This window comes from Thunnus thynnus, chromosome 24 (assembly GCF_963924715.1).
Source record: "Thunnus thynnus chromosome 24, fThuThy2.1, whole genome shotgun sequence".
Lineage (NCBI taxonomy): Eukaryota > Metazoa > Chordata > Actinopteri > Scombriformes > Scombridae > Thunnus > Thunnus thynnus.
Window position 1 is genome coordinate 11,982,853 of NC_089540.1, and position 23,596 is coordinate 12,006,448.

The 23,596-nt window shown below is 40.6% G+C and overlaps 1 protein-coding gene across 3 annotated transcripts; it reads left to right on the plus strand.

The window, feature by feature from the left end:
- The first annotated feature begins 173 nt into the window (after positions 1-173).
- Positions 174-23,567, plus strand: LOC137177042 (N-chimaerin). 3 transcript variants are annotated; one of them, XM_067583122.1, is made up of 15 exons: positions 174-265; positions 580-659; positions 3,263-3,301; positions 3,445-3,500; positions 10,554-10,585; positions 10,861-10,974; positions 12,532-12,658; positions 13,085-13,246; positions 17,036-17,113; positions 17,835-17,919; positions 18,449-18,622; positions 19,645-19,722; positions 19,824-19,961; positions 20,145-20,250; positions 20,425-23,567. In XM_067583122.1, exons 2-15 carry the CDS (start codon positions 641-643, stop codon positions 20,594-20,596), a joined length of 1,380 nt encoding a protein of 459 aa, XP_067439223.1. In that variant the 5' UTR covers positions 174-265; positions 580-640; the 3' UTR covers positions 20,597-23,567. The 3 variants fall into 3 exon arrangements, with proteins under 3 accessions (XP_067439223.1, XP_067439225.1, XP_067439226.1); XM_067583124.1 differs by lacking the exon at positions 174-265 and adding an exon at positions 304-426; XM_067583125.1 differs by lacking the exons at positions 174-265; positions 580-659; positions 3,263-3,301; ... (3 more) ...; positions 12,532-12,658; positions 13,085-13,246 and adding an exon at positions 13,259-16,888 and having other exon boundaries at positions 16,985-17,113.
- The last annotated feature ends 29 nt before the right edge of the window (positions 23,568-23,596 follow it).

A 23,596-nucleotide genomic window follows, 5' to 3' on the forward strand; every position in this document is an offset into this window, starting at 1 on the left:
CACTGTAGACTAAAATATCGAGATGACCATGTAAATACAGCCTAAGTTAACTATATAAATAAAAACATATCAAAAAGCCGAACTTTAAATCGGGAAATCGTCTTTTCTTCGTCGTGTAGATTCGTTGCCATAGTTACCCTGGACAGAGAAAGAGAGAGAGGGACCGAGAGAGAGAGAGAGAGAGAGAGAGAGAGAGAGAGAGAGAGGGCGAGACTATTCACGTGACACAGCAAGATGGCGATCACAATGTAGAATGGATGTGAATGTGAGTACTACGTATTATTATCTAACGGCTGGATTAATAAGACAATGAATTGTTTCACGCTGTTGCATTTTTATTACAAAACAAATATTCCTTCTACAACGTAAACACGTTAAAACAACAGCCAGTGCCGTTTTTACTCTCGCATCAGCCTGCCAACTAAAGTAACCGCTAACGTTAGCTCTCGTTTAATCTGCTGCCAGATCATTTATTGTTTAACGTTACTCAGCTGTTTTCACACATTAGCCAAGGTAGCTCATCGCAGGCACTTGTCTAATCCTTTCTTATTATTCTTTTATGTGTATTTTCTTTTATAGGATTTAAACTAAGTGGATCTGCTTGTTTAATTGTTCATCATCATCAAATCACAGACTCAAGATGGCCCTAAATGTGTTTGGTAAGCAGCATGACACCTCAGATGTTGGCTATTGTGTCCTTATCTGAGTGTATTAATTTTTTTGTCTTTGTGTATTTTGTTTGTTTGTGGCTGGTACATTAATATATAGTCTAAAGCCGTCAGTTATTATTATGTCTCTTCACTGTAATTTGGGTAAAATTGGGAGAAACCAGTTGAAATCTTGTGGATCCAGTGGCTGTGGTGGACATAATTGAGACAATTTATTTAAGTACTGCACTTAAATACAATTTTGAGGTACTTATATATGGCTTAAATATTTCCCTTATATGCTACTTCAACTCCACCACATGTCTGATGCAAATATCATACTTCTTCCTCCACTACATTTATTTGGCAATTATTCTTTGCAGATTAAAATTTTAAATACACATTACATGGTTGGTTTATATATGATATAATACATTTTTATGTGTTAGATTACCCAACAGTATATAAAGTAGTTAAATCAGCTTTACCATGACCCACTACAACATAGAAGTGCTGCTTACACAGTAATGCATCAGCAATAATAATTAATTACATAATGCAGGACATTTAGGTTGATTTTATATTGTGGTTACTACTATTAATTACTACTTTTACTTAAGTATAGGCTCGTATTACAACTTCTACCACTGATATATTGTAGCTGGTTGTCGTACACCAGAATATGCAAAAGATTATTACCAGTAAAATGTACTTATGCATCAAAAGTCCAATTACTCATTGTGGAGAAGGGTCCCATTCAGATTTAAGTGGTGTAATAATATTTTATGATCTTTTTAGTGCATTTTAATGTAAAACCTTTATCTGCAATGTACTGAGAAGTTGCAGCTGGAAGAAAAATATGGTGGCGTGTTCCTCTTTCAGTGGGATAAAATTATAACACGAAAAGAAAAAATACTCAGCTAGAGTGTCAGTGCATTACACAGTTGCGCTTGCACAATTCAGTGAAAAGCTCTGGATTGTATTTCTTTCTCTGTTGCAGACACTGTGTGTGTCAGTATTTGATATGTTATGTCTGGTTTCTTGTGAGTTTGTCTATGCTCAAGGGTACGTTGCCTTGAGAAGGAGGGTGAGACACTTTGCCTGGGGGAGGACTTGGAAGTTATTTTGAAGACAGGATACCGGGGCGACGAGTGTTGAATAGATAAGGGTTGTGGAGTGAACATAGAGTCCACCAAGACAGGAAACAGACTGTTTAGTTCTACCGGTGCAGAGAAGGTGGAAGACAGCTTATGGCTGAATTTGCAAGATGCTGGCCAAAGGATGGGACATCCATCACATTATAACTCTAGTATTGATATTTTTAAGAGGAAGGATTAAAGAAAGTTTTAAATTAATGTTTGGCTGATTCAAGGATTAGTTCAAGTTGGTCTTTCACTATAGGAATGGCTGCAGTGTGGATGCACATTTGTGCTTTAATTGCAGTTATTGCATCTTTTGTATTTTGTAGAAGAAGATATTGCTCAATATACAGAATAGAAACATGAAACCAGTGTATTGACCAATACTGCCTTTGTCACACTTATTTTTAAAACGAAACACTTTCAAATGGTTAGTAAGTATTGTAAATGGAGAACTGCACCAGTGCTGTGAATTTACACAGTTGCATCACACTATGAGTCACTGAATAAATGCATACAGCGCAGAATATGAACCTGAAAGGATTTCACAGTAATCACTCAGAGTGGAAGTGTTTAGTAGCTCTTGCAGAGTTCAGCCAAACTCCAAATGAGTGCCTGAGGGCTGAAAATGACTGTTCTTCTCAGTTTCTAATCTTGCTCCGAGTCACATTCACGCTAATATTAATGTCAGTGTTGTTTATGGTGTGCTACGGCTGAACAAGCAGTGTTGAAACACAGCTATAATGTTGGTGTCCAATTAAGACGTGTAAGCCTGAGGGCGTGACAGCGAAAGCCCGTCTGAGTGTAACAAAGATAAAGTCAGCGCGGAGAGATAATTTACAAGCCATCCGATTTCCGTCTCAATATAAATGAACCTTTAAAAGCTTTTTATGCTCTGCAGAGTAGATTTATTCATTAAGCTGCTTGTGTGCTCAGTGCAGCGTTTGTTGTGGAAAAGAACATCATCAATCAGTCTGATATTCCAAAGTAATTGCAATCGAACCAAAGAAAATAAGGTCATTGAATGCCTTGACTTCAAATGTCTTGCTGTCCTTGTGATAACCTTCCAATTGTAGTTTTCTTTAGACAACTGTTTGTTTGGCGTCAATAGCGTTTTGCATATTTAGTCACTAAAGTCAAATTCATGTGATTGGTGGGAATTCCTGCTGTTACTTCCCAGCACCAAGTGTTAATCAATTGAACTGAGTATTTTTGATTGAAAAGTCTGCTTTTGTTTTTACATAAAGCTCCCCCTGAATTATCAAATGGACGCTGTCTTATTTCATTGATTTAACATCAGAAAGAAGATGAAATGAGACAGAGAATCCTGATCCTATTTTATCTGGTTCATATCAAAATTGAGACACAACTGGCAGATAAAATCAGCACTGTTCACTACCGTGTTTCTTCCACCTGGGGGTGCTGTAGCAAAGGTAATGAAGTTTGAGTAACATGCTGTACTTTTTCTGTCCTCAGATCATGATGAATACAGACCACCAGTGTGGAAGTCCTACTGTAAGTACCTACAAATATTTTTACTTTTTTCTGAATATTTTCCATTATTGGAATTATCGTTTACTAGCTTTTCCATTGCTGTCCTCATCATACCCTTATTAAACATGCCTTATACTGATGGTGATGTGTGTTTTCTGCCATAGTGTACCAGCTCCAGCAGGAGGCACCTCACCCACGCAGAGTCACCTGCACCTGTGAGGTGAGAACACACTTCCTAATCGTCAGCCAGTTTAACCAGTCTGTCATGGTTTGTGGTATTCCTGGGAAATCTAGTTTTGATCTATTTGATATTTAAGTGAGGTAGCATAAATTAACTGCATAGGCATGAGGCATTGTCAGAGCTTTCTGTCTCAGTTAATCTAGGAAGACAAAAGTTATTCCTTTTTTTGTAGTTAACAGTCTATTCAGCATAATTAAGTGAGACAGAAAAATTAAGTTTTAAGCTTATAATTTCCCTCAGATAGACATTTTCATGCATGATTTTCCTGTAAGACTTTATGATAGTGTTCTTAAAAATAATGGATACTAAATATTTCTGTTTGTCTAAATTTCCCTCTTGGATGTGCTGTCACCTGTTATAATTACCATTCTGCGTAATATCATGCGGCAATCCCCAGTGCTATTTTTGGTCAACACACAAAAATGTACCTTGAAGGAGAAATTTTAGCTCAAGTGCAGTCAGTGGGTCACTTTTTTATGGGGCATCCCTTCACAGATGTTGGATTTGAATTAGACCCAAAGCACCCTCAGGAGGTCTGGCACTAAGTTTGACATCCCGCTACATTGTATCTACACATGTTGTAGGATTATCACAGCAACCAAAAGTACAAGATTTGTTTTGGTGCTTGTGTTGTGATGGGAGAGAGGCTGCTCTACATTACGAGGGAATGCTAGCGCATACTGGCTGCTGCTCCTCTTTGCTAAATAGACAATTAACTGTGAACATCACTGCTTGTGTGATTAACATGGCCCTCCTGCATTTTGCTCAAGCTTTTTCTGTTTTTCTGTTTTCTGTCTTCTGTCTTCGTGTTTTGATTGCTCCCCGAGTTTGAATACGCTCTGTCGAACTGGTGGACTTTGGATTAACTAAAGTAAAGTAATGTCTATCTTCTCTACTGGGATTTACGGATTTTTGATTATTCAATGTAAAGTGCCTCCTACCTGCTCTACTGGTATTTCATGATTTTTGGACTTTTGAACGTAAAGTGCTTCCTACCTGCTCTACTGGGATTTACTGATTTTTGGATTATTCAATGTAAAGTGCGTCCTACCTGCTCTACTGGAATCCCTTTTCTCCGGAGGACAGCGACTATCTCGTCCTCCACCCTACTGGTTCAGGTGTACCACAAAGCCCCTTCTGGCTCCCCTGCACTCTCTATCAGCATGGAAGTCACCCAGAGCTGCACTGTCACTGACAGACGCTAGTGACTGGGGGTTTTTCTTCAACTGGAGCTCCCTGCTTGTTTGCTGTAATGATCTCCACTGTGAGACTGTGACTGTGGCTGTTACTAACGCTGCCAGTCTGCCCAAATGACGCAACTGCTTTAATTATGATGTCCTACACTGCCACACAGCTGTGGAGTTTACGCAGTTTCCTAATTACACCCGACAAGTGGTTGTTAACCTGCTGCCAAGAGTTTGGGATTTTAAGACATCCATATGAGGTTCGCGCTGTAGTTTCAATGTGGAATACGGAAGCAAAACAAATTTGGGCGTCATCGTTGGAAACATTGCGAGACTACCCTATATCAGGCAAGATGCAAAATATGGAGTGGATCAGTGCACTGTGGAGTTTGCAGAGACTTCCATCCTCAGGTCTGTCTCCTGCCACCATGGAACTATTTAATGCACAATCTCTCACCGATAAAGCCCTCCTCATAGATGACCACATCTTGGACAAGGGGCTTGATTTCATGTGCCTAACTGAAACCTGGTATAATTAATGAGGCCTGCCCTCCTGGCTATAGTTACATGGAAAAAGCCCACAGTTCTGGTGATGGTTTAGCATATCAGGCTGAACTGAAACTGTCCCCTGCCAATGCTTGATCTTTCTACTATTCAATGCCTTACTCTAAAATGTAAACCTCCATATTCCATGACAGTGCTTCTCATCTACTGCCCCCCCCAAGTCAAACATATTTTAGTCTGATTGAATGTCTTGGCGTGAATTAGCATGTTAATGTCCCTACTCACACCAGGGGGCACACTTGACCTGGTCATCACCGACTCCGCCCCCATCAATAACCTACAGGTCTATGATCCGGATGTGTCCGACCACAAGATGGTCTCAATGGATTTGACATTCCTGTCAACCCCTACCTCCAACACATCACCTGCCCAGCTTGTGCATCAGTGGATGAACTAGTGGCACTCTACAATACATCCCTGACCAGTGTCTTTGATCGTCATGCCCCTTTCAGCCCTTGTTCACTCATGACCTGCAGAAAATGAAAATAGTTGGACGTCTCCTGGAACGACACTTCAGACACTCTGGGCTTGCTTTCCATAAACTGGCCTTCCATGAACATCAAAGGAGAAGTCCCTTAAAGATGCTCGGTTACAGTTCTACTCCAACCTAATTAATAACAATCCTGGCAACCTAGGCATCTTTTTTTCAACCATAAATCATCTCCCGAAGCCATAATTATCTTTCCCAATTGAGGCTATAGAAGAGCAATGTAACAGTTTCATTGACTTTTTCAGAGCCAAGATCAACAACATTCACTCTCTGACGTCCAGCTCTTCCTCTCTGCCTCCTCCTGTCATTGACCCTCTGTCTGGGAGCTTGCCAGCTCTACTCCATTTTACTGGCATCAGGCAGGGCCATATTGAGGAAATCCTCAGGAAGATGAAACCCTGTACTTGTGCCCCAGACCCCATTCCCACAGCTCTGCTCAAATCAAATACATCCCCATTCTCAGCCCCCGATCACCCAAACTGTCAACCTCTCCCTTCAAACTGGTAGTTTTCCATCTCATCTGCCCTCAAGGTCACAGTCATCTGCCCCCTCCTCAAGAAGGACTGTCAGACTCTGCACTTATGCGGTGTCAGTCCTACCTTTCCTGTAGAATATGTCTCACTGGGAGGATGCAGGTCTAGATCGCTCCCTGTCACCTATGGTGACAAGGATCAGTTCTCAGCCCCATCCTGTTAACCCTCTGCTGATGACACGTCCAAGAGGGTGCATATAGACATGGGATGTCTTTTCATTGCTATGCTGATGATACCCAGCTGTACATCAAAACTGCCCCAAGTCTTTCTTCAGCCATGTCACACCTTAGCACCTGTCTTGAGGTGATAAAGGCCTCAAATTTCCTCAAGTTAAACACCAGCAAAACTGAAGCTCTCCTTATTGGCACTCCACGCCAGATTCAGTTATCTTCCATACCTTATCTCACCTTTGATGGCCAGGACATCCCTCTTTCCTCCTCAGTCACTAATTTTGGTGTCAGGTTTGACCGTCAGCTGACTTTTGATGACTATATAAGACATCTATGCAAAACCTCTTTCTACCATCACAAAACTAAACTCCACCTCTCTCTGACCCTGTCAGATGTAGAGAAACTTGTCCATGCCTTTATCTCTTCAAGACTGGACTACTGAAATGCGCTCTTCACAGGGATCCCGGGCAGGAGCATCCAGAAGCTCCAGTACATTAAGAACAGCGCTGCCAGGATCCTGATGAGAGTGCGAAATCATGAACATATAAAACCGTTTGTATAAGGTGCTCCACTGCAAATAGAATGCAGCTATGTACAGCTAATCTTGACAATCCAGCTGTATTTTGACAGTGTTGTGTTAAGAACATAGACTAACTTATCAGAGATAACTTGCAGGGTTTCCACCAGATTATTGCAAGCCCAACGGCCCGCCAGGCCTGAGTTGACCTAAGCCTAAGCATCAAGGAATTTAAAAAGAAAAAAGTATTTTAATATGTTTGCGAAACTAAAATGTGTTATACAAGTAGCGTAGTTACTTTAGGGAATAGCTCAGTGCGTAGCGAGTGTGCGGTCTTGAGTGAGAGAGAGAAAGTGTGTGTGTGGCTGTGCCAACACTGGTCTGCAGTGCACACAGACGCGAAGATGAGCCAGAGGATGACCACCGCTTAGAACCAGAACCGGAGCAACCTGCCTGCCATCCAGAGAGAGACACACCGAGAGCAGGCTGAGCAGACAAGGAGCGGGAGAGTTCCTGCTGAAAACAAGCACCAAGAGGTGGGGAGACATGAGAGCAGCTGCTCGCTAACAGCTACAGCAGAGAGCAGGAGAGAAGACAGACGTCTCACTCTGCTACTCGGTGCTGTGACTCTGCTGCTGCTGCAGACTCATGGAGCAGGCACTATAGTTTATAATTGGAGCGTCAGCCGTCCATCTAAGTATTGATAACACCTTTACATACGTTAACACCCCCCAACAACTTTTCTGCCGAAAAGTTTGTGCAGGTGTTCATGATACTAACCATTAGTGAACTCCAGTATGATTCTACTCAGGAATTCCGGATGCCGTCTTCTCTGCAGTGAAAAGCCAACAACAATCCTTCCTCCTGCGCATGATCATGTTTTGATTTGGAGTGTGCACAGAGAGGAGGGGCTATTCACAGACAGTCCGTTGTCAGTGTGTTTGTGAGAGAGAGTGAGAAACCGAGAGCGGGGCAAGGGGGCTGAGCGGATCAATGCACTGTACGCATATCTACTGTGAAACAAGATTATATCCATTTTAAATAGTAAAAAAAACCCTGGTGCTGTACAAATTAAATTTATTATTATTGTGTATTCGACTTGAACACCACATACACTTTCTGAGCGCAACACTTAAATGTGATTTTAACCAGCAGAAACAATAATGTATTAATGAAGCCTGGAGCAAGCTGAATGCTTCATAGTGTGTCTTTGTGTGTGTGTGTGTGTTCCTGCCTCCTCAGAGTCTGTATTTGCTGACTTGACTTGTAGCAGGTCTGATTGTTTTTGCTGTAGTTCACCAATCCATTGTCCTCACAGCAAAGGCATCTGTTAAGCTGTCTACAGACTTCACCTAAAAATGAGAAACAGCATGATGTTTTTTTCACGTTTTTTCACTATTATAAAGACAATTCAACATAGTGTATCGGTATTTTTGTACTTGTATTTTGAAGCACTCAGCTCCTGTTATGTTTAACCCTGTTCTGCTTCATTAGGTTTTAGCAGATGAAGTAGTGCAACAGGAAAGATGGAGCTTAGTGACAGTGGTTAAATTATTTCTGCATGGTGACTTACAAGTACCCAGTGATTCCCTGAAAAGGACCTAACTTGGGTTACAAACACCTCCGTCCTAGCCGAGGGCACCCAGGTGGCACGTTGCTGATGCCCAACAAATGCCATGCACCAACCAGCACATCTGCCCACAGGGGAGACAACCACCAGATGTGTGTATTTTGGGGAATCCAAGGGGGATTAAAGATGGGGGATGGATGGTACAATGTGTATCTGTGTGTGTGTGTATAGAAGCTAAAAAATGAACATGTGTTGGATTTAATGCCCTGGTCTGGTCAGGTAGTCGGTGCTGACCCAGTTTAAAGCACACAGACTGGCAGACAGACAGAGTGGAGCAGCCCCCCTCCCCGTCCCCTGCTACCAGCAGCCCAGTGCTGTCTGCTGGGAGTTCAGCCATATGTGGTTTAATGAAACGCCAATAAACACTTAAATAAACATATAAAATAAGCCATATAAACACTTAAATATGGGTGGTATAATTTGCGGCGTGTCAGTGTGTTTGGGTGGCATAAATGAGTAGAGAGGCCGTGCTTTAGAGGCAGAGTTACAGTAGATTACTGTAAAAACAGTAAAATCACAAAAATAATCAAGAAATATGAAGAAAAGGAAGGAAGAAAGAAACTTAATTGATCCTAAGGGAAATTTAGGCATCCAGTAGCTTTATTCAACACATACAAAACACCAATACACTAGTAGCTTATATGTCTAGTAGCTTAGCCTCTGGGAAATTGCAACTTTTTCTAGAATAACACAATTAATTTTAAAAAATAGAGAGATGAATAGGCAGTTAAAATAATAGTAGATTAATAGCAGCTTTAAATGAAATAGTGAAGCATTTGGGACTTGGAATTGAATTGACCTGCTATAACAAAAATTACCTGACTTGATCTCAAAACATCTCTTTGTCATTGTGTAGATTAAATTTGTGAATCAGAGTCATCTTTTCAGTTTCTTTTGGACAATTTGTCCGTAAACCTGAGTATTAATAGTTTACCTTTTCTCTGTTGTGAGCTGAGATTTTCATCTTTAACCATCTGTAACCAAGAAGCTGTTATGTGGCAAGCTCTCTGATTTTAATGGAAGTCTTAATTTATGCTTTATATAAACACTAATTAAGAACTAAGAAATCTGCTACAAGTGCCTTACATGTGATATTCAAAAACGTACAGGCAGTTTATTTGCCTAAATGGATGTGTTTAAACTATTCCATTTCAGTCTCTACAAATGTATTTCATCACTTCATTTCAAATAATATGCAGCAGAGACTGGAAATGTGTTTTTCTTCAGCTCAGCACTGTGTAATGTGCAGTCATGGATGTCTATTGAGCATTAGTAATGGGTGTTAGTCTGTACGCTCCATGCATGGCTTACTGACAGGCCTCACAGCAGTTTTGGTAGGTGTCCAGAGGTGCACGTGCATGGCTGATAATGGAGAGCTAACACAAATACAAGGCAGATTATTTCTTGTTCTTAGATGCAATCCAATCCAATTCCATCTCTTTCATTTACACACACTTGCCTTCCTTCCTCCTCACACACACACAAACACACACAAAGCGTCCAAATTAAAATTCACCACTGTTTGTTGGGTCCTTGTTGATTTATTGGCTGGACAGCAGTTTTGTTGAGAACAACAGAACGTTCAGTACTCAGCTTTTTTATCTGACTTGTGCAATATTCTCCGCGCCCACACACAAACTCACATGTGCGCACGCTCGTTGCCAAGCAAGGTTTACATTCATGTCTCAAAAATCTGCCAAAGTCTGCAGGAACACACAGTTTGTATAGTTTCTGAGCCAATGTCGTTTCACAATCGATATTGTTATTTTTGGAGGGATTAATAATCTGTTATTGTGTTTTCTGGCTCATTTACCAGTTTAAACATTCTTGAGCATCACTTTGGTACCTTATTCCTGAATTTTACAAATTTGTTTTTGCAGATGGGTGTAATTCTTCTGCCTTTTTTAGTGTTTTATGAAATGAATATTTCTCTTTTTCCTGCAGGTGGACAACCGACCTAAATACTATGGAAGAGAGTAAGTTGGCCCTCTCTTGATCGGTATATTCCCACAATTTTTTGCAATTTTGGAATCCATCTTCACCTACCTTTATATTTAAGTCATGTTTCCCACATAAATAAAAACATAATTTTTTTAGGGAGTATTTATTGTACTTATGTTCAGTTGGAAGCAAACCTACCCAACAGTGCTGTCTGCACATCACAGCAAACAAATCTAACAAATTCAGAAAAATGTATGATGATACAGTGTTGTGAAGGCAGTTTTTTTTTTCTTCTTTTTTTTATGTCCAGGTACCACGGGATGATTTCAAGAGAAGAAGCCGACCAGTTGCTGAGTCAGGCCGAAGGCAGCTACCTCATCAGAGAGAGTCAGAGACAGCCAGGCACATACACGCTGGCTCTAAGGTATGTTTGTGTCTAAGTGATTGGATCATTTAGGGAGACTCAGACACTCAGTGGTGCCACTGGATGTGTGTAAGCTTATGTTCTGGGTCGGGGGTTTTCAATGGATTTATTAGAAAATGAACCACGACAAGTAGAAAAACAACAAGAGTCCAGAAAGTCTGCTGAAGTTTGGAAGAAAATGCATGTTCTCAGTCGTATTTTGTAGGTGTCATTGTTGAAAGCTTCAAAGTTTTTACCTCCTGGCATTTTGGAGAGTAGATGATATCTTGCCTTGCCATCATTTCTACTATCTGTTGTCTGCCTATGCCCATACCGAATGTACGACAAGACAAAGAAAAAGGAGCATGCGGTGCTGTGTGAATGATGAGGACGCCTGATCGTGAGTCCAGTCTCCAGGCGCTGTGAGGTGTGAGGGTTTATCCCTCGAGTAAAGGCGGCCGTCGAACTTTAAGCTGCTCAGAGGATCTCATCTCTGAACTCACATGGCTGCACACACACTCCTCGTGAGGAGAGATGAGAGTATGAGGGAGTGATAGTTTGTGGAAGCTAGTCTGAGAGTTCCCTTTAGCTACTTATATGGCTACCAGATGTTTATTGGTTCAGTATTTTGGAACCATAAATTGCCCAGTTTGCTCTTAAATAAATACCCTGAGTTGTAGTCAGTTTTACTTCAATATGATCTATCATTTTCTCAGAGTGGGTGTCACACTTTTAAATGGGCTCATGGCTTAATTTGAAGTGGAGCACTGTTTGGTTTTGGGTCAGTGTTCTCTATTCATAGTCATGTCACTCTTCCACCTGACCATGTTTCTCTCTTTTTGCTTTCTCTCTCTCATCCCTGTGGTTATAATTACCTTCCATAAATACTCCCTCATAAACTAGAGTCCCGCTCTGGGTAGGCAGAAAAGGAAAGGTTGGATTTTGGGTTAATGATCTAGCGGTGCCGTTTTATGTCACTGTGGTTTCATTGTGATCCACTAAGGAGGAGATAATGTGTTGGCCCAGTTCAGCGTCTGTCTGTCTGTCACAGTTCTGTCGCTTTGAGTTTGTGCTATTTCTTCTGACTTTGATGGGCTGCGGTATTTTTGTGTGTGATTTTATAATACAAAAATCTCAGCGTCCTACTTTCCTTTTCTCCACTTCTTGGAAGCAAAAAGCCTTTTTGATGTCTGTTGGTGAATTGATCCGTCACTTGGTCATCCACCATGTTGGTCCAAACTGAAATATCTTAACAACTATTGAATGGATTGCCAGAAAAGTTTGTACAGATATTCATGCTGCTCTCAGGATGAATCCTAATAACTTGTTGATCCACTGACATTTCCTATAGCACCAGTAGTTAGTTTTAGTGAAATGTCTCAACAACTATCAGGTAGACTTAAATGGAATTTGGTACAAACTGTAGACTCTTCCACTCTCTTTGTATACAGTATTAGAGGAAAAAAAGTTATCCAGTGTTGTCAAATAATGGCCAGACACTGTTTGAAGAGTCTGTTATGGGCAAATCATTTGAATTTCAGATTTATAGACAACTGCTTTTTCCTCCATTGCTTCCAGATTTGGGAACCAGACGAGAAATTTCCGTCTCTACCATGATGGGAAGCACTTTGTTGGAGAGAAGAGGTTTGAGTCCATCCATGACCTGGTCACAGACGGCCTCATCACACTCTATATTGAGACAAAGGTGTGTTTGTGTGTGTGTCTATCTGCCCCCCCCCTTCCTTTTTATACTTATTCTAGCAACAAACAGACATCACTTTTGATCAGAGCCAAATAGTTGTTATCTTTTGCTGATTATGTATGATAACTGGCAGCATTTAAAGCAAGCTTTCGGCCCATGTTTGCCAAGTAAAAAAAAAAAATGCTGAGGAAAGAAGGAAAATCTGCATTTTTCTTGAGCACAGTCTCCGTTAAGTATTTCATTCTTTATTCAGACAATAGGAATGCACCAACTGGGACAAACCAGTGATGAAAATGAAGTCCAGGTCCAGCTGTGTCAAATGTTTCAAAGGCAGAAAAATAATCATACTGTCAGTGGAGAGAAAAAGTTGTAAAAAGTGTAGGAAAAAGAAGTAACTGGCTTATTTACAGTAACTGTCTCTTCTGTCAGGCAGCGGAGTACATCGCTAAGATGACCATAAACCCTATCTATGAGCATGTGGGCTACACCACACTGAACCAGGAGCCCACCCTGAAGAAACACCTGCCAATCAGCCCCGAGGCCCCTGATGGACCTGCTCCAGCCAAAGACGACCGCAACGCAGAGGAGAGGGTAAGGACAAACACACAAGTATATATTGATTTTTGACACAAGACTTTAAAGAATCTCATATATTCAGTTGAATGTCATTTGGAGAAAGAATCTCCCGCTATAGAACGATATGTTGTTGCTTTTAGATGCTGTACAATAAACCTTCAGCAGAAATCATACTGAATACCAATCGATATCTTCAAAACTTATCACGCTGCAAGAAAAATGGATATTTTTTAAATGGAAACTGTGTAGGAACTCTGGCAAAAAGTATTCACTAATCAACATATGTTATATTATTGGCACAGAGTCTTGGCTGCGTGCTTTGTTGGAGCTACAAACCAAAGCTTTCCCCCATTGGGGAACCCTTAAGAATTCACTTTCTAAGACAAATTGACTTGTTCACAACATGCAGAAACATTCATCATGTCTTATTTATTTCATGTGTTGCTCATTTATTTTCTTTCCCAGTAATAGAGAACTGTTGAAAAGTGAGTAGTTAATCAGTATCAGAACAGAAACTGACAGTGGAAAATGTGTAGGAACACTGAGATGGATGATGCTTTTAAAGATGGAATGATTCATAGGAGGAGTGAGAGATGAGGGGGTTTGAGTGGATTCATTTCTGTGTCCTGCGTCATCTCTGACGATCTCTGAATGTGGAAGACAGAGGAACAAAATCTTAGAAATTTTAGTTTCAGTGGAAGATGACTGGATTTATGCTGTGGGCAGTGAAATAAACAAATAACAATCTCTTAAACCTAACTTGCATAAATGAAGGTTATGTAATTAATAATGCACAAAACGTTACCATATATATCACCAGAATATCCAGAATAGTTTAAAACTATGATGAGATAAATGTATATCTAAAAAATTGGGCATGCATTTTTAAAAATATAATGTTTAGATACCCTGCAGAGAGTTTAAGTAAGAAAAGTTGCTGTAGGATGGAAGGATGAGATTTGAAGATCATGCTGAATGGAGAAGCAGAAGAAGAAAGAGGAGGAGGAGGATGGATGCAGAGGAGAGATGGCCTCCAGCCAAGGGCTCTGCAGTAAAATTACATAACAGCAGCTTGCCTGCAGAAACCTGCTATCGCCTAAAAGTATTCAGAGTTTGTCGTGGGATGTAATAAGTTTTCTGTGTTTAGTTTTTTTTTTTTATCTCAGAGACAGACTGGAAACTTTTTCTAGAGATGGAGACACTTTTGCTTTTTCAGAGGATTGAAACAGATTTGACAAAAAAAGTGGAGATGTGAGGTTTCTGTGTGACACTGGGCAGCATTTAATGTACATATTAGTTCTGCAGCTGTGTGTGTGTATATGTGTGTATATGTGTGCAGGTGGATGCGGGAAAATGAGGCAGGAGATGCAGATCCATTCTGGTAACTGCTGCAGAACTACACACCCACAGACACATGTAATAAAACATACACATACATCTAAATATATGTAACACAGTGCAGTTACAGCGGATATTTGTCACACAAAACACTAACCAACAAGCTCATAGCAAAGTAGGTATAGTGTGTACACCAACCTCCTGAGGCCTTACATGACCTGCAGTGCATGACCACCTACACTGCACCTCATACATCACTGTCTGTACGTGTGTGTGTGTGTGTGTGTGTGTGTGTGTGTGTTTGTGTGTGTGTGTAATGGGGGTGGTCCCGTGTACGTGCATGCTTTCATAATTGGGTGGATTTGCAGACAAAGCAGTATGGCTGTGACATTGAGAGCAGAGGTGGCTCTGTATGGGAAGGCGCGTGAGAAATACATATTTTATATGTTTGAACGGTTAATCGCCTCTTATTGTGGATTAAACGCAGTTTTACAGCCCCTCCGAGAGTGATAATGACATCGCTCTGGTGATGAGTTTTTAAATTTTTAATTTTTAAGACCTGGTTGTGAGATTGAATTTGCTGGACGGTGACAGGGAGGAAGGTGAGATGAGGTGGCAGGAACACATAGATCATGATCCAATTTCAATCTGACAGAAAATGTAGAAAAAATACAGAAAAAACCATCAGAAAATTAGCAAAGACCACAGAATATATCCCCATCAATATATGAGCTTTTTCCTCTTTTCTTTTTCATTCTTTCTATGAGATGCTCTTTTGTTAGCCACCCAGCAGCACCCTCCGCCCCCTGATCTCCATGCAATGAAAACAGTCATTAAATATCCATGACGAGTCATACATATTCACTGTGTTGTGTATATGAGCTGAGGATTAGTTACATGAATATGTAGTTGTGCATTATAATGACATTTTGTGGTGTTTTTTTGTTTCTATTTGTTACTGCTTTTGCCTCAAAACAAGCTTTTTTTAGTATCTTCGTATAAAATATCTAAAAAAGATCAAAACACGTAGCGTAAAACAGCCAATCAGACGTATCTAAAGTGAAAATTCAGCCTTAAACTGCTCTTACATAATGCTAATTATATGATCTAAAATAACTGAGGATATAAGAGAGTGTAGATTTTGTTGTAGGGCAGATTTTTGGTAAAGACATTTTCAGACTATCGCAGTTCAGTGTGCGTTACAATTCCTATTGTTTATTTAGAGAATTTGGAAAAACAGATGGATGTTGCAGGCAAGAATGACAAAAAGGGGAGGAAACAAAAGAGGAACAAAAAGTGTGAACGAATGAATAAAATAATAGTCTGTTTCTCAGCTCATTCTCTTTCTCCCTCCTGGGACAATCGAGGTGGCAGAATTGGTAGCGAACAACAAGAACCGCTGTCTTCTGATTGGTCCGTTCTCCTCTCAATGTGACCTGTTAAATTCATCCATTACTGCATCGTAGCTCTGCCCCGACCCCCTCCTCCTCCTCCTCCTCCTCCTTCCACTCCTTTCTTTCTCCGCCTCTATCCCTCCCTCCCTCCCTCCTCCGCTGGTTCTGCCTAGCGAGTGTGTAGAGGAAGAGGAAAGCGGATTAACACACACACACACACACACACACACATTGAGCCATGTGGGCTGAAGCGCTCACCTACACGAGACCGAGAGCCAGGAATGCACATTCTGCCGCATCAGTCTGGGCTGGAGGATTTTGGTCACACCTTCCGAGAAGAGAAGATTTATCAAATCATATTAAGTGAACTTATTTCAGGATTTTTCTTTTTTGTATCCCAAGACAGATTCATTATTCGCTGGCTGGCTTCTTTTTTTTTTTTTTTTGTTTTGAACAGGAATCGCACAGTGCAGTTGCATCAGTATGCAGAGCTAATCTGATTGGCTGATCTTTGTGGTACTAAGACAGCAGGATTGGTCCTGTGTCGGCTCCTCAGTTTTGGATGTTGTTGTTTTTGTTGTTGTGGAGCTGAAATGATTATATTTCTCCATGAGAGTCTGGTTGTTTTGCTGTTTTCCAACTTATTCCTGTTTTTATCATTTTTAACAGCATCTTTATGAGAGTATTTCCAGTTTTTTCAGTCTGATTAGATTGTAGTGTCAAGAGCAGGATTTTATTCAAGCAATTTATTTACCCCAGGTGGAGCTAAATCCACGGTGAAACTACACATACCACAATGCCGAGCCGAGAGTCGTATGTTGTTAGGAGAGGTAAAAAGCAATCAGGAAGGCGAGCTGAGAAGGAGGCAGGTCAGAAGGGTTCTTTGTTTACCGCCGCTCTCGGTTTAAATGTCAGCGGCGGTTCGATTCCCTCGCTGCCAGTCTCCAGCGGCGCCTCGGACCCCTGCACAGCAGGGTCGGGGACCCGTCTCGGCCGAGCACCGGCCCCCTCCAAACCCAACTCCCCTGCTTCCACCTTCTGGCAACCAATCCGATCTTTTGCCCTTTCGCAGCTCACATCGCTGGTGCGGCGGGCCACCCTGAGGGAGAGCGACTTTGCGCCCAAGTACGAGAAGGTGCACAACTTCAAGGTGAGCCGCTCCTTCGCTTCCTCAAATCACGTCCTGTTTGTGTGTGTGTGTGCAGTGCTCATGTGTGTATGCCAGGACCGCTGATTCAGCTCGTGGGGTCTTATTCAAATTCACCTCAGAGAGCACTGGGTATTCACGCACACACACACACACAGTGAACACACACATTTATGCATTTACATGTCATGTTTACAGCGTTTGTTTACTGCTACACTACAAAAGCTTCCAATTCCCAAATTTCAATATTACAAGCAGCCATTAGTAAGGAGCATAAAGGTCAGAGCCATAGAGCTCTGGAGAAATGTGGAAGAGCACGCACACTGACAGATAGCATAGGGATGTGTGTGTGTGGAGGTTATTAGCATTTCATTATGTGGAGCCAATTTATGCAATAAATGGGCAGATTGAAACTGTTCTCACTATAAGAGCCCTCCTATTCAGTGTCCATCATGCTTTTGTCAGCGCCTGTCATTCTATAATAAAGATTATTGCTAGTATTCAGATTAGATTTCCATCGAGGTATACAGAAGCTAATATTTTCTCACTTTTTGTTCTTAAATATACAATTTTCGGTACTTTCAATTAATGTGTTTTTCCAATCATCTTTTTGTGTGAATGTATTTGTTGTCATTTATATATTTGCAGTGAATTCTGGGGTACTTGACATGTAAAAGAGACACCTTATTTCCTTCTCCCTCCCTCTCTTTCTATCTTTAACCAGGTTCATACATTTAGAGGCCCCCACTGGTGTGAGTACTGTGCCAACTTCATGTGGGGTCTCATCGCTCAGGGAGTCAAGTGTGCAGGTAACGCACATACCTTTCTCATGCTGGCTGATTTTTATTTATTGAAGTTCTTCTCTGCTGTTAACCTTTCATCTGCCATAAAAGATATAAATTCCTGCCCCTTTTTGCCTCCTCCACTGTGTTTGACATGTTGCGCCTCCTCTCGCTTAAACCGTGACTCAAAACTGGGACAGCAGATGAAAGTTGGTCGCTTTCACTGTTGACTCATCCACAACGTGTCATGGATTTAAATGTTAAAAGACTCAATTTAGTGCCAAAGAACACACTGTCAGTGAGATTATTGCTGTGTGCGTGGGTCTCTGCAACACCTACGGGTAGACTTTTTGTTTAAATGCTACTTTTACCATCCAATATACTTATTATACTTTAAATATCAGATTTGGATGGACAAACTCACATCGTAGTGATATTACTGTTGGCGCTATTAAGCAGTTTAAAGCAGGGTGAAGTCATACAAGCACACATTTCTGTAAATGCCGTCACAGGAGAGCCATTTTCAGTTTCCCCTGTGTGTCTTTCTTTGTGTCAGACTGTGGGCTGAACGTACACAAGCAGTGCTCCAAAGTGGTGCCGAACGACTGCCAGCCGGACCTGCGGCACGTCAAGAAGGTGTACAGCTGCGACCTGACCACGCTGGTCAAAGCCCACAACACCAAGAGACCGATGGTGGTCGACATGTGCATACAGGAAATCGAGGCCAGAGGTGAGAGAGAGAAAGCAGTGTGAGTGTGAATTTGAGTGAGTCAGTGATTATATAATGTTGACAAAAAAAAGTATTGTTTGCTGCAGCCTTAAAAGAGAAACACCCACGATGCTGGCATGTACGTAAAATGTGTGTTCGTCAGTACACAAGCAGGCTAAATCACGCTTGTGTGTGTGTGTATGTGTGTAATAGACTGAGAGCCTGATGATTCCTCCCCTGTGGGACCTGACAAGCCATAAGGGAGCTGCCATAGACAGGATTTTATTGACTTAAATTCAAGTCTGGAGTGAAACTAACATGCGAAATCAATAAAGACACCTGACTGTGAAGTGATTGAACTTGACTGGAACAGGAGCGCCAGCTGAATCCACCCCTCATGCCCCCTTAACCCCCCCCCCCCCCCCCCCCCCCCCCCCCACACTCTGTCTCGCTTGTCATGTTTTCTTTTGTCCTCTAATCAATATTCACTGTCTCCTTCTATCAGTTTATATCTTGATTGTGTGTGTTTTACTCCTATTCCTGTATCTATTTTAGCTGAATTTACTTAAGCCGATCCGTTGGCACAACAGGAAAGAAACCATTGTTGTACGTCAACATTTATCAACAGCTGACATCTCTGGAATAATAGGAGTAATCAGCAATAATGTAATAAAGAAATTAAGGCTGCAACTAACATTTTTTTCTTGATTAATTGTTCATTTTAAAAGATGTAAGGAAATATTAATGCTTTTCACATTTTCTCAATGCCCAAGATGATATCTGAAAAAATGTCTCTTTGTTCAAAAACAGTCCAAAACCCAAATATATTCAGTTTTCTGATCATAGAAAACTAAGAAAATCAGCAAATATTCACATTTTACAAGCTAGAACCAGAGACTTTTTGGCATTTCCCCTTGAGAAATGTCTTAAATTGTAGGTAATAAATAAAACTCTTTCAGCACTAAAAGAAATGTTTATTTACGCTACAGTTAAAGTTCAGTCAGTGCTTTATACTAATACCAATTCTCCTTATCTGCCTCCAGGTCTTCAGTCAGAGGGTTTGTACAGAATATCAGGCTTCAGTGAGCTGATTGAAGACGTCAAGTTGGCCTTTGACAGAGGTTAGTATGCGCAAAAACTACAAATTACCGCTACACTCACTCACCACTTTAACTTATCTCCTCGATGTTTTGTTTGATTTATCGATTGATTTGCCCTACAGATGGAGAAAAAGCTGATATTTCCTCAAACGCCTATGAGGACATTAACATCATCACCGGAGCCCTCAAACTCTACTTCAGAGAGCTGCCAATTCCCCTCATCACATATGATGCCTACCCACGCTTCATAGAAGCCGCAAGTAGGTCTTCAAGCTGTCGGGACCTTATTACATTAAATTTTTGGGTCTTTCGTTTCATTATATGATAATGGATCCTTCCTCCTGTGTTTGTGTGTGGGTATGAGATTTGCTCCTGAAACACATCTCCTTTAATCAGTGTTTTTCGATATTTTTTTGTGTGTGTGTGTCTGTTGTTTGTTGCAGAGATTGCAGACGCAGAAAAACGGCTGGAGTCTGTCCACGAGGCCTTGAAGCTGCTGCCGCCAGCTCACTGCGAGTCGCTGCGATACCTCATGGCTCACCTCAAGAGGTCTGAACATACAAACTGCTTAGCTTAGTTGTTGAAGATAGTTATTCAGCTTAATGACTGGGTTTTAATAGATTTATTTGTAGTTGTTGTGGTATAGGGGTTTGAAGAAATACTTCTTCCATCCCTTCCTTTTCCCCTTCTGATTATTTGTGTTTTCCCCTTTTCTTCACTCAGAGTAACCCAGTATGAGAAGGATAACCTCATGTCCAGCGAGAACCTGGGTATCGTCTTCGGTCCGACACTGATGCGAGCCCCAGATCTGGACGCTATGACGGCGCTCAACGACATCCGATACCAGAGACTGGTGGTGGAAATGCTCATTACCAACGAAGATGTATTGTTCTGAGAGGAGGGGGGGAGGGAAATGATTCTTCCAGTGAGGAGAGGAAGGACAGAGAGATTGGGAGTATATGTGTTGTCCTCCTGTGAAAAGATGGAAGACCTGTTGATTTTTTGACAAGAAAACGAAGGAGAAACAAGCAAGATACCTGAGACTTGTGTCTTGCTAGAGAGGACAAAAGGGACACTAACTGTTTATATGAGGAGTTGAAGGAAGGATCAATGAAGGAAGTGACTATTTGCAAAGAAGGAATTGAAAAAAAAAACATAGTGAAGACTCTTCTTTGAGCGAAGAAGTGAATGGAAGGATGCAGTGTTTCCCTACATTTCTAATGTACATTAGCAACACTTTAGTCAACAAACTTGAAGCTTCTACAGAAGATCATAAATTTCTAATGTAATAACTGTACAAAATGGCATTACTGGAATAATGAATCTTGGGATTTTATGTCTCTTAATGAGCTGGAAGAAAAGGGGATTAATACTAGTAGCATTGCAACGACACTACTTTGTCTACGTAGGGGAAACACTGTGGGATCCATCTTTATGTTGCTCTCTTTCTTCTTAAATGGATGTCTTGACATTTTTTTTCTCTCTGTGGCATTTTAATTTTTCTTCACCAGAAATGCTACTTTGAAAATGTTTGGTTAGCATTGTTAGCATTTACCACAGAAACCAAATGATACCACTAGCCACAAGCTAATGAGAAACTAGAGGTTTCAGTGAAAAATGCTGCTTTCTGACCAACATATTTACCAAAAGAGCAACTTTTCCCTAAAATTCTGGTGGTTTTTTTGTTTACTTTATTTTCCACAGTGTCAAGGTATCCCTTTAATCTTCCTCAAGAGAAGAAGCACTGACTTCATTACAGTAGACAGCTGGATGAATGAATGAATGGAAAAAGTGAATCACTCATCCATAATGCGCAATCATTCCTCTGAATGGAACTGAAGTGACTTGGACCTATTGTGTTTTCATTCCTTTTTTTATGTACTTTTTTTTTACATTACAGCTCCCTCTTCTGTACCACTGAGTGAAGTGTAATTACACAGTAATCTAACATAGTAGGATTTTAGTTGCTAACATAGAAAACCAATGCCCAGTCACTCTCTGTTGATCAGTTTTCTTACTGTGTAATTACACCCAATAATAGAACTGATAGAGCTGTAAATTCAGTGGTTTTCAATTGTTAACATTTCTTCCTCACTGTCTCTGAACCAATCCTGCATTCTCTCACTTCTCCACCTGCTTGCTTTGCCTCTGAAGGTGACACCCTAAAACCCTTTTGCAGAGGAAAAGTCACAATTCAGTGCCATGGGATCCCTTTTAAAGGAAATGTTTGGGAGTTTTTCCATGGCTGAACACATAAAGAACAGAAAAATGTTTTCTAATCGAACAGACAAATTCAACACAGACTGTTTGCTGGACAACATAGCCAGTAGAACAGACAGACTTTACAGAAAACAACCAATATTTACCAGCATTTGGCTAGTGGCTGGTTTTCATTTCAGATCTCATTTACACAGCTTTGGCTGCCATACATCACACCAGTGGCAGACGGTGAAGAGAGGAAGTGACTTGGACCATGAACAAGTGAAATGGTGCTTTATGTTGTTTTTTGCTTTGGTTCGTAACACGTGTGAAGCAGTATTTGTAATTAAGCGATGTTGTGAAGCACATTTTGAGCTCAAAATACAGATTGAAATTCTTGCCCGGATGTAATTTAACAATTAATTGAATTCCAAAGCGGTGTTTGAATTAAACCACTTAAGCCAATAACAAAGACTAAGTGGGATAATTCAAATGCTCAAAGCGGGAGATGCACTAGTACCAAGAGTGGTTTTTGGGATACCACATAATTTGAAAATGTAATGTCATGTCCCATCCCAAAAATGAAAGCAAAGAAGCTCAATTAAACAAAATCTCATTATGGTAATTACTTAGTTTTAGTGTTTTCAATTAAAGAGGTATTGGCCCTTCCTTTCCCTGATGTGCTAGTTGACAATGAGGCCGTGTTTTGACTCTGAAGCCATGTTTGAAAAGATGTGAAAAAACAGGAACATACACCAGCCTGCCGTCACCATCATTTAACTGTGAAAATGTGAGTAAAGAGGGTTATTTTTTTGACTTGTTTACCTCTGCCCTCTACAAACAAAACAAATAAAATGAGATTTTACCAAGATACAAGTTAGCGTAATCAAATGCCAAACAGATGACTTGATGAGTTTCTTCCAGATATTTGAAGATCAGGCACTGGCTTAACATTACATATTGAAAGTTTCTCTGTGATGTTTTGACCATTCTCTGATGTAATGAAAGCAGTATTAATTGTGGGACAACGATGCTAATCATTTGTAATATGAAGGAGTGTATTTGCCATGTTATTTTTTAAACTAGTGCCATTTGAAAAGTGGAGGTGTGGAGTGGATGCCTTCTGCATGTACCCACACCTCAGCTAACACACACTATACCCCTTCCCTTACACCTTTTTATTCATTTCTACCCCCATTTCTGTCGGGGGTCACTGATTAAATATTAGAAACGTGCTTCATTTGCAAAGTAGTGACAAACCTCCAGGAGCTAAGACTCATATCACAAAGCAAAGACGGTTGTAAAAAAAACAAAAAAAAACAAGCGCACCCATAGTGGGTTGGGTGGAAATCAAATGGATGTAACATAAAAGTAACATCAACATTTTTCTAACAAATTTTGATTATGTTTTTCATGTGTTCTTTATCTTAACTGTTTTGTTCTTCATTCCTCACGGGGTGAAATGTAACCCTGTTGATTTAACCATGTACTAACTATCATCAGCTTAACCCGATGACGACTTGTGAGCCTTCAGTGATCTGTGACAATTGCTTTTTTTTTTTTGGCATCATGAAATGTCTTTTTTTTAATATTGTCATTACTGTAAAGTATTTTCTATATGGTTTATGCATGGTGAAATTAAATTATTAAATATGGCTTTCAGTTGGCGCATATCTGAATTTTGTTCATAACTAAA

Bases quoted from the DNA above. Each gene is read 5' to 3' on its own strand.
- LOC137177042 (XM_067583122.1), top strand. The intron at 17,114-17,834 runs GTGAGCCGCTCC...ATCTTTAACCAG, and splicing joins AGAAGGTGCACAACTTCAAG to GTTCATACATTTAGAGGCCC. The intron at 19,962-20,144 runs GTAGGTCTTCAA...TGTTTGTTGCAG, and splicing joins ACGCTTCATAGAAGCCGCAA to AGATTGCAGACGCAGAAAAA.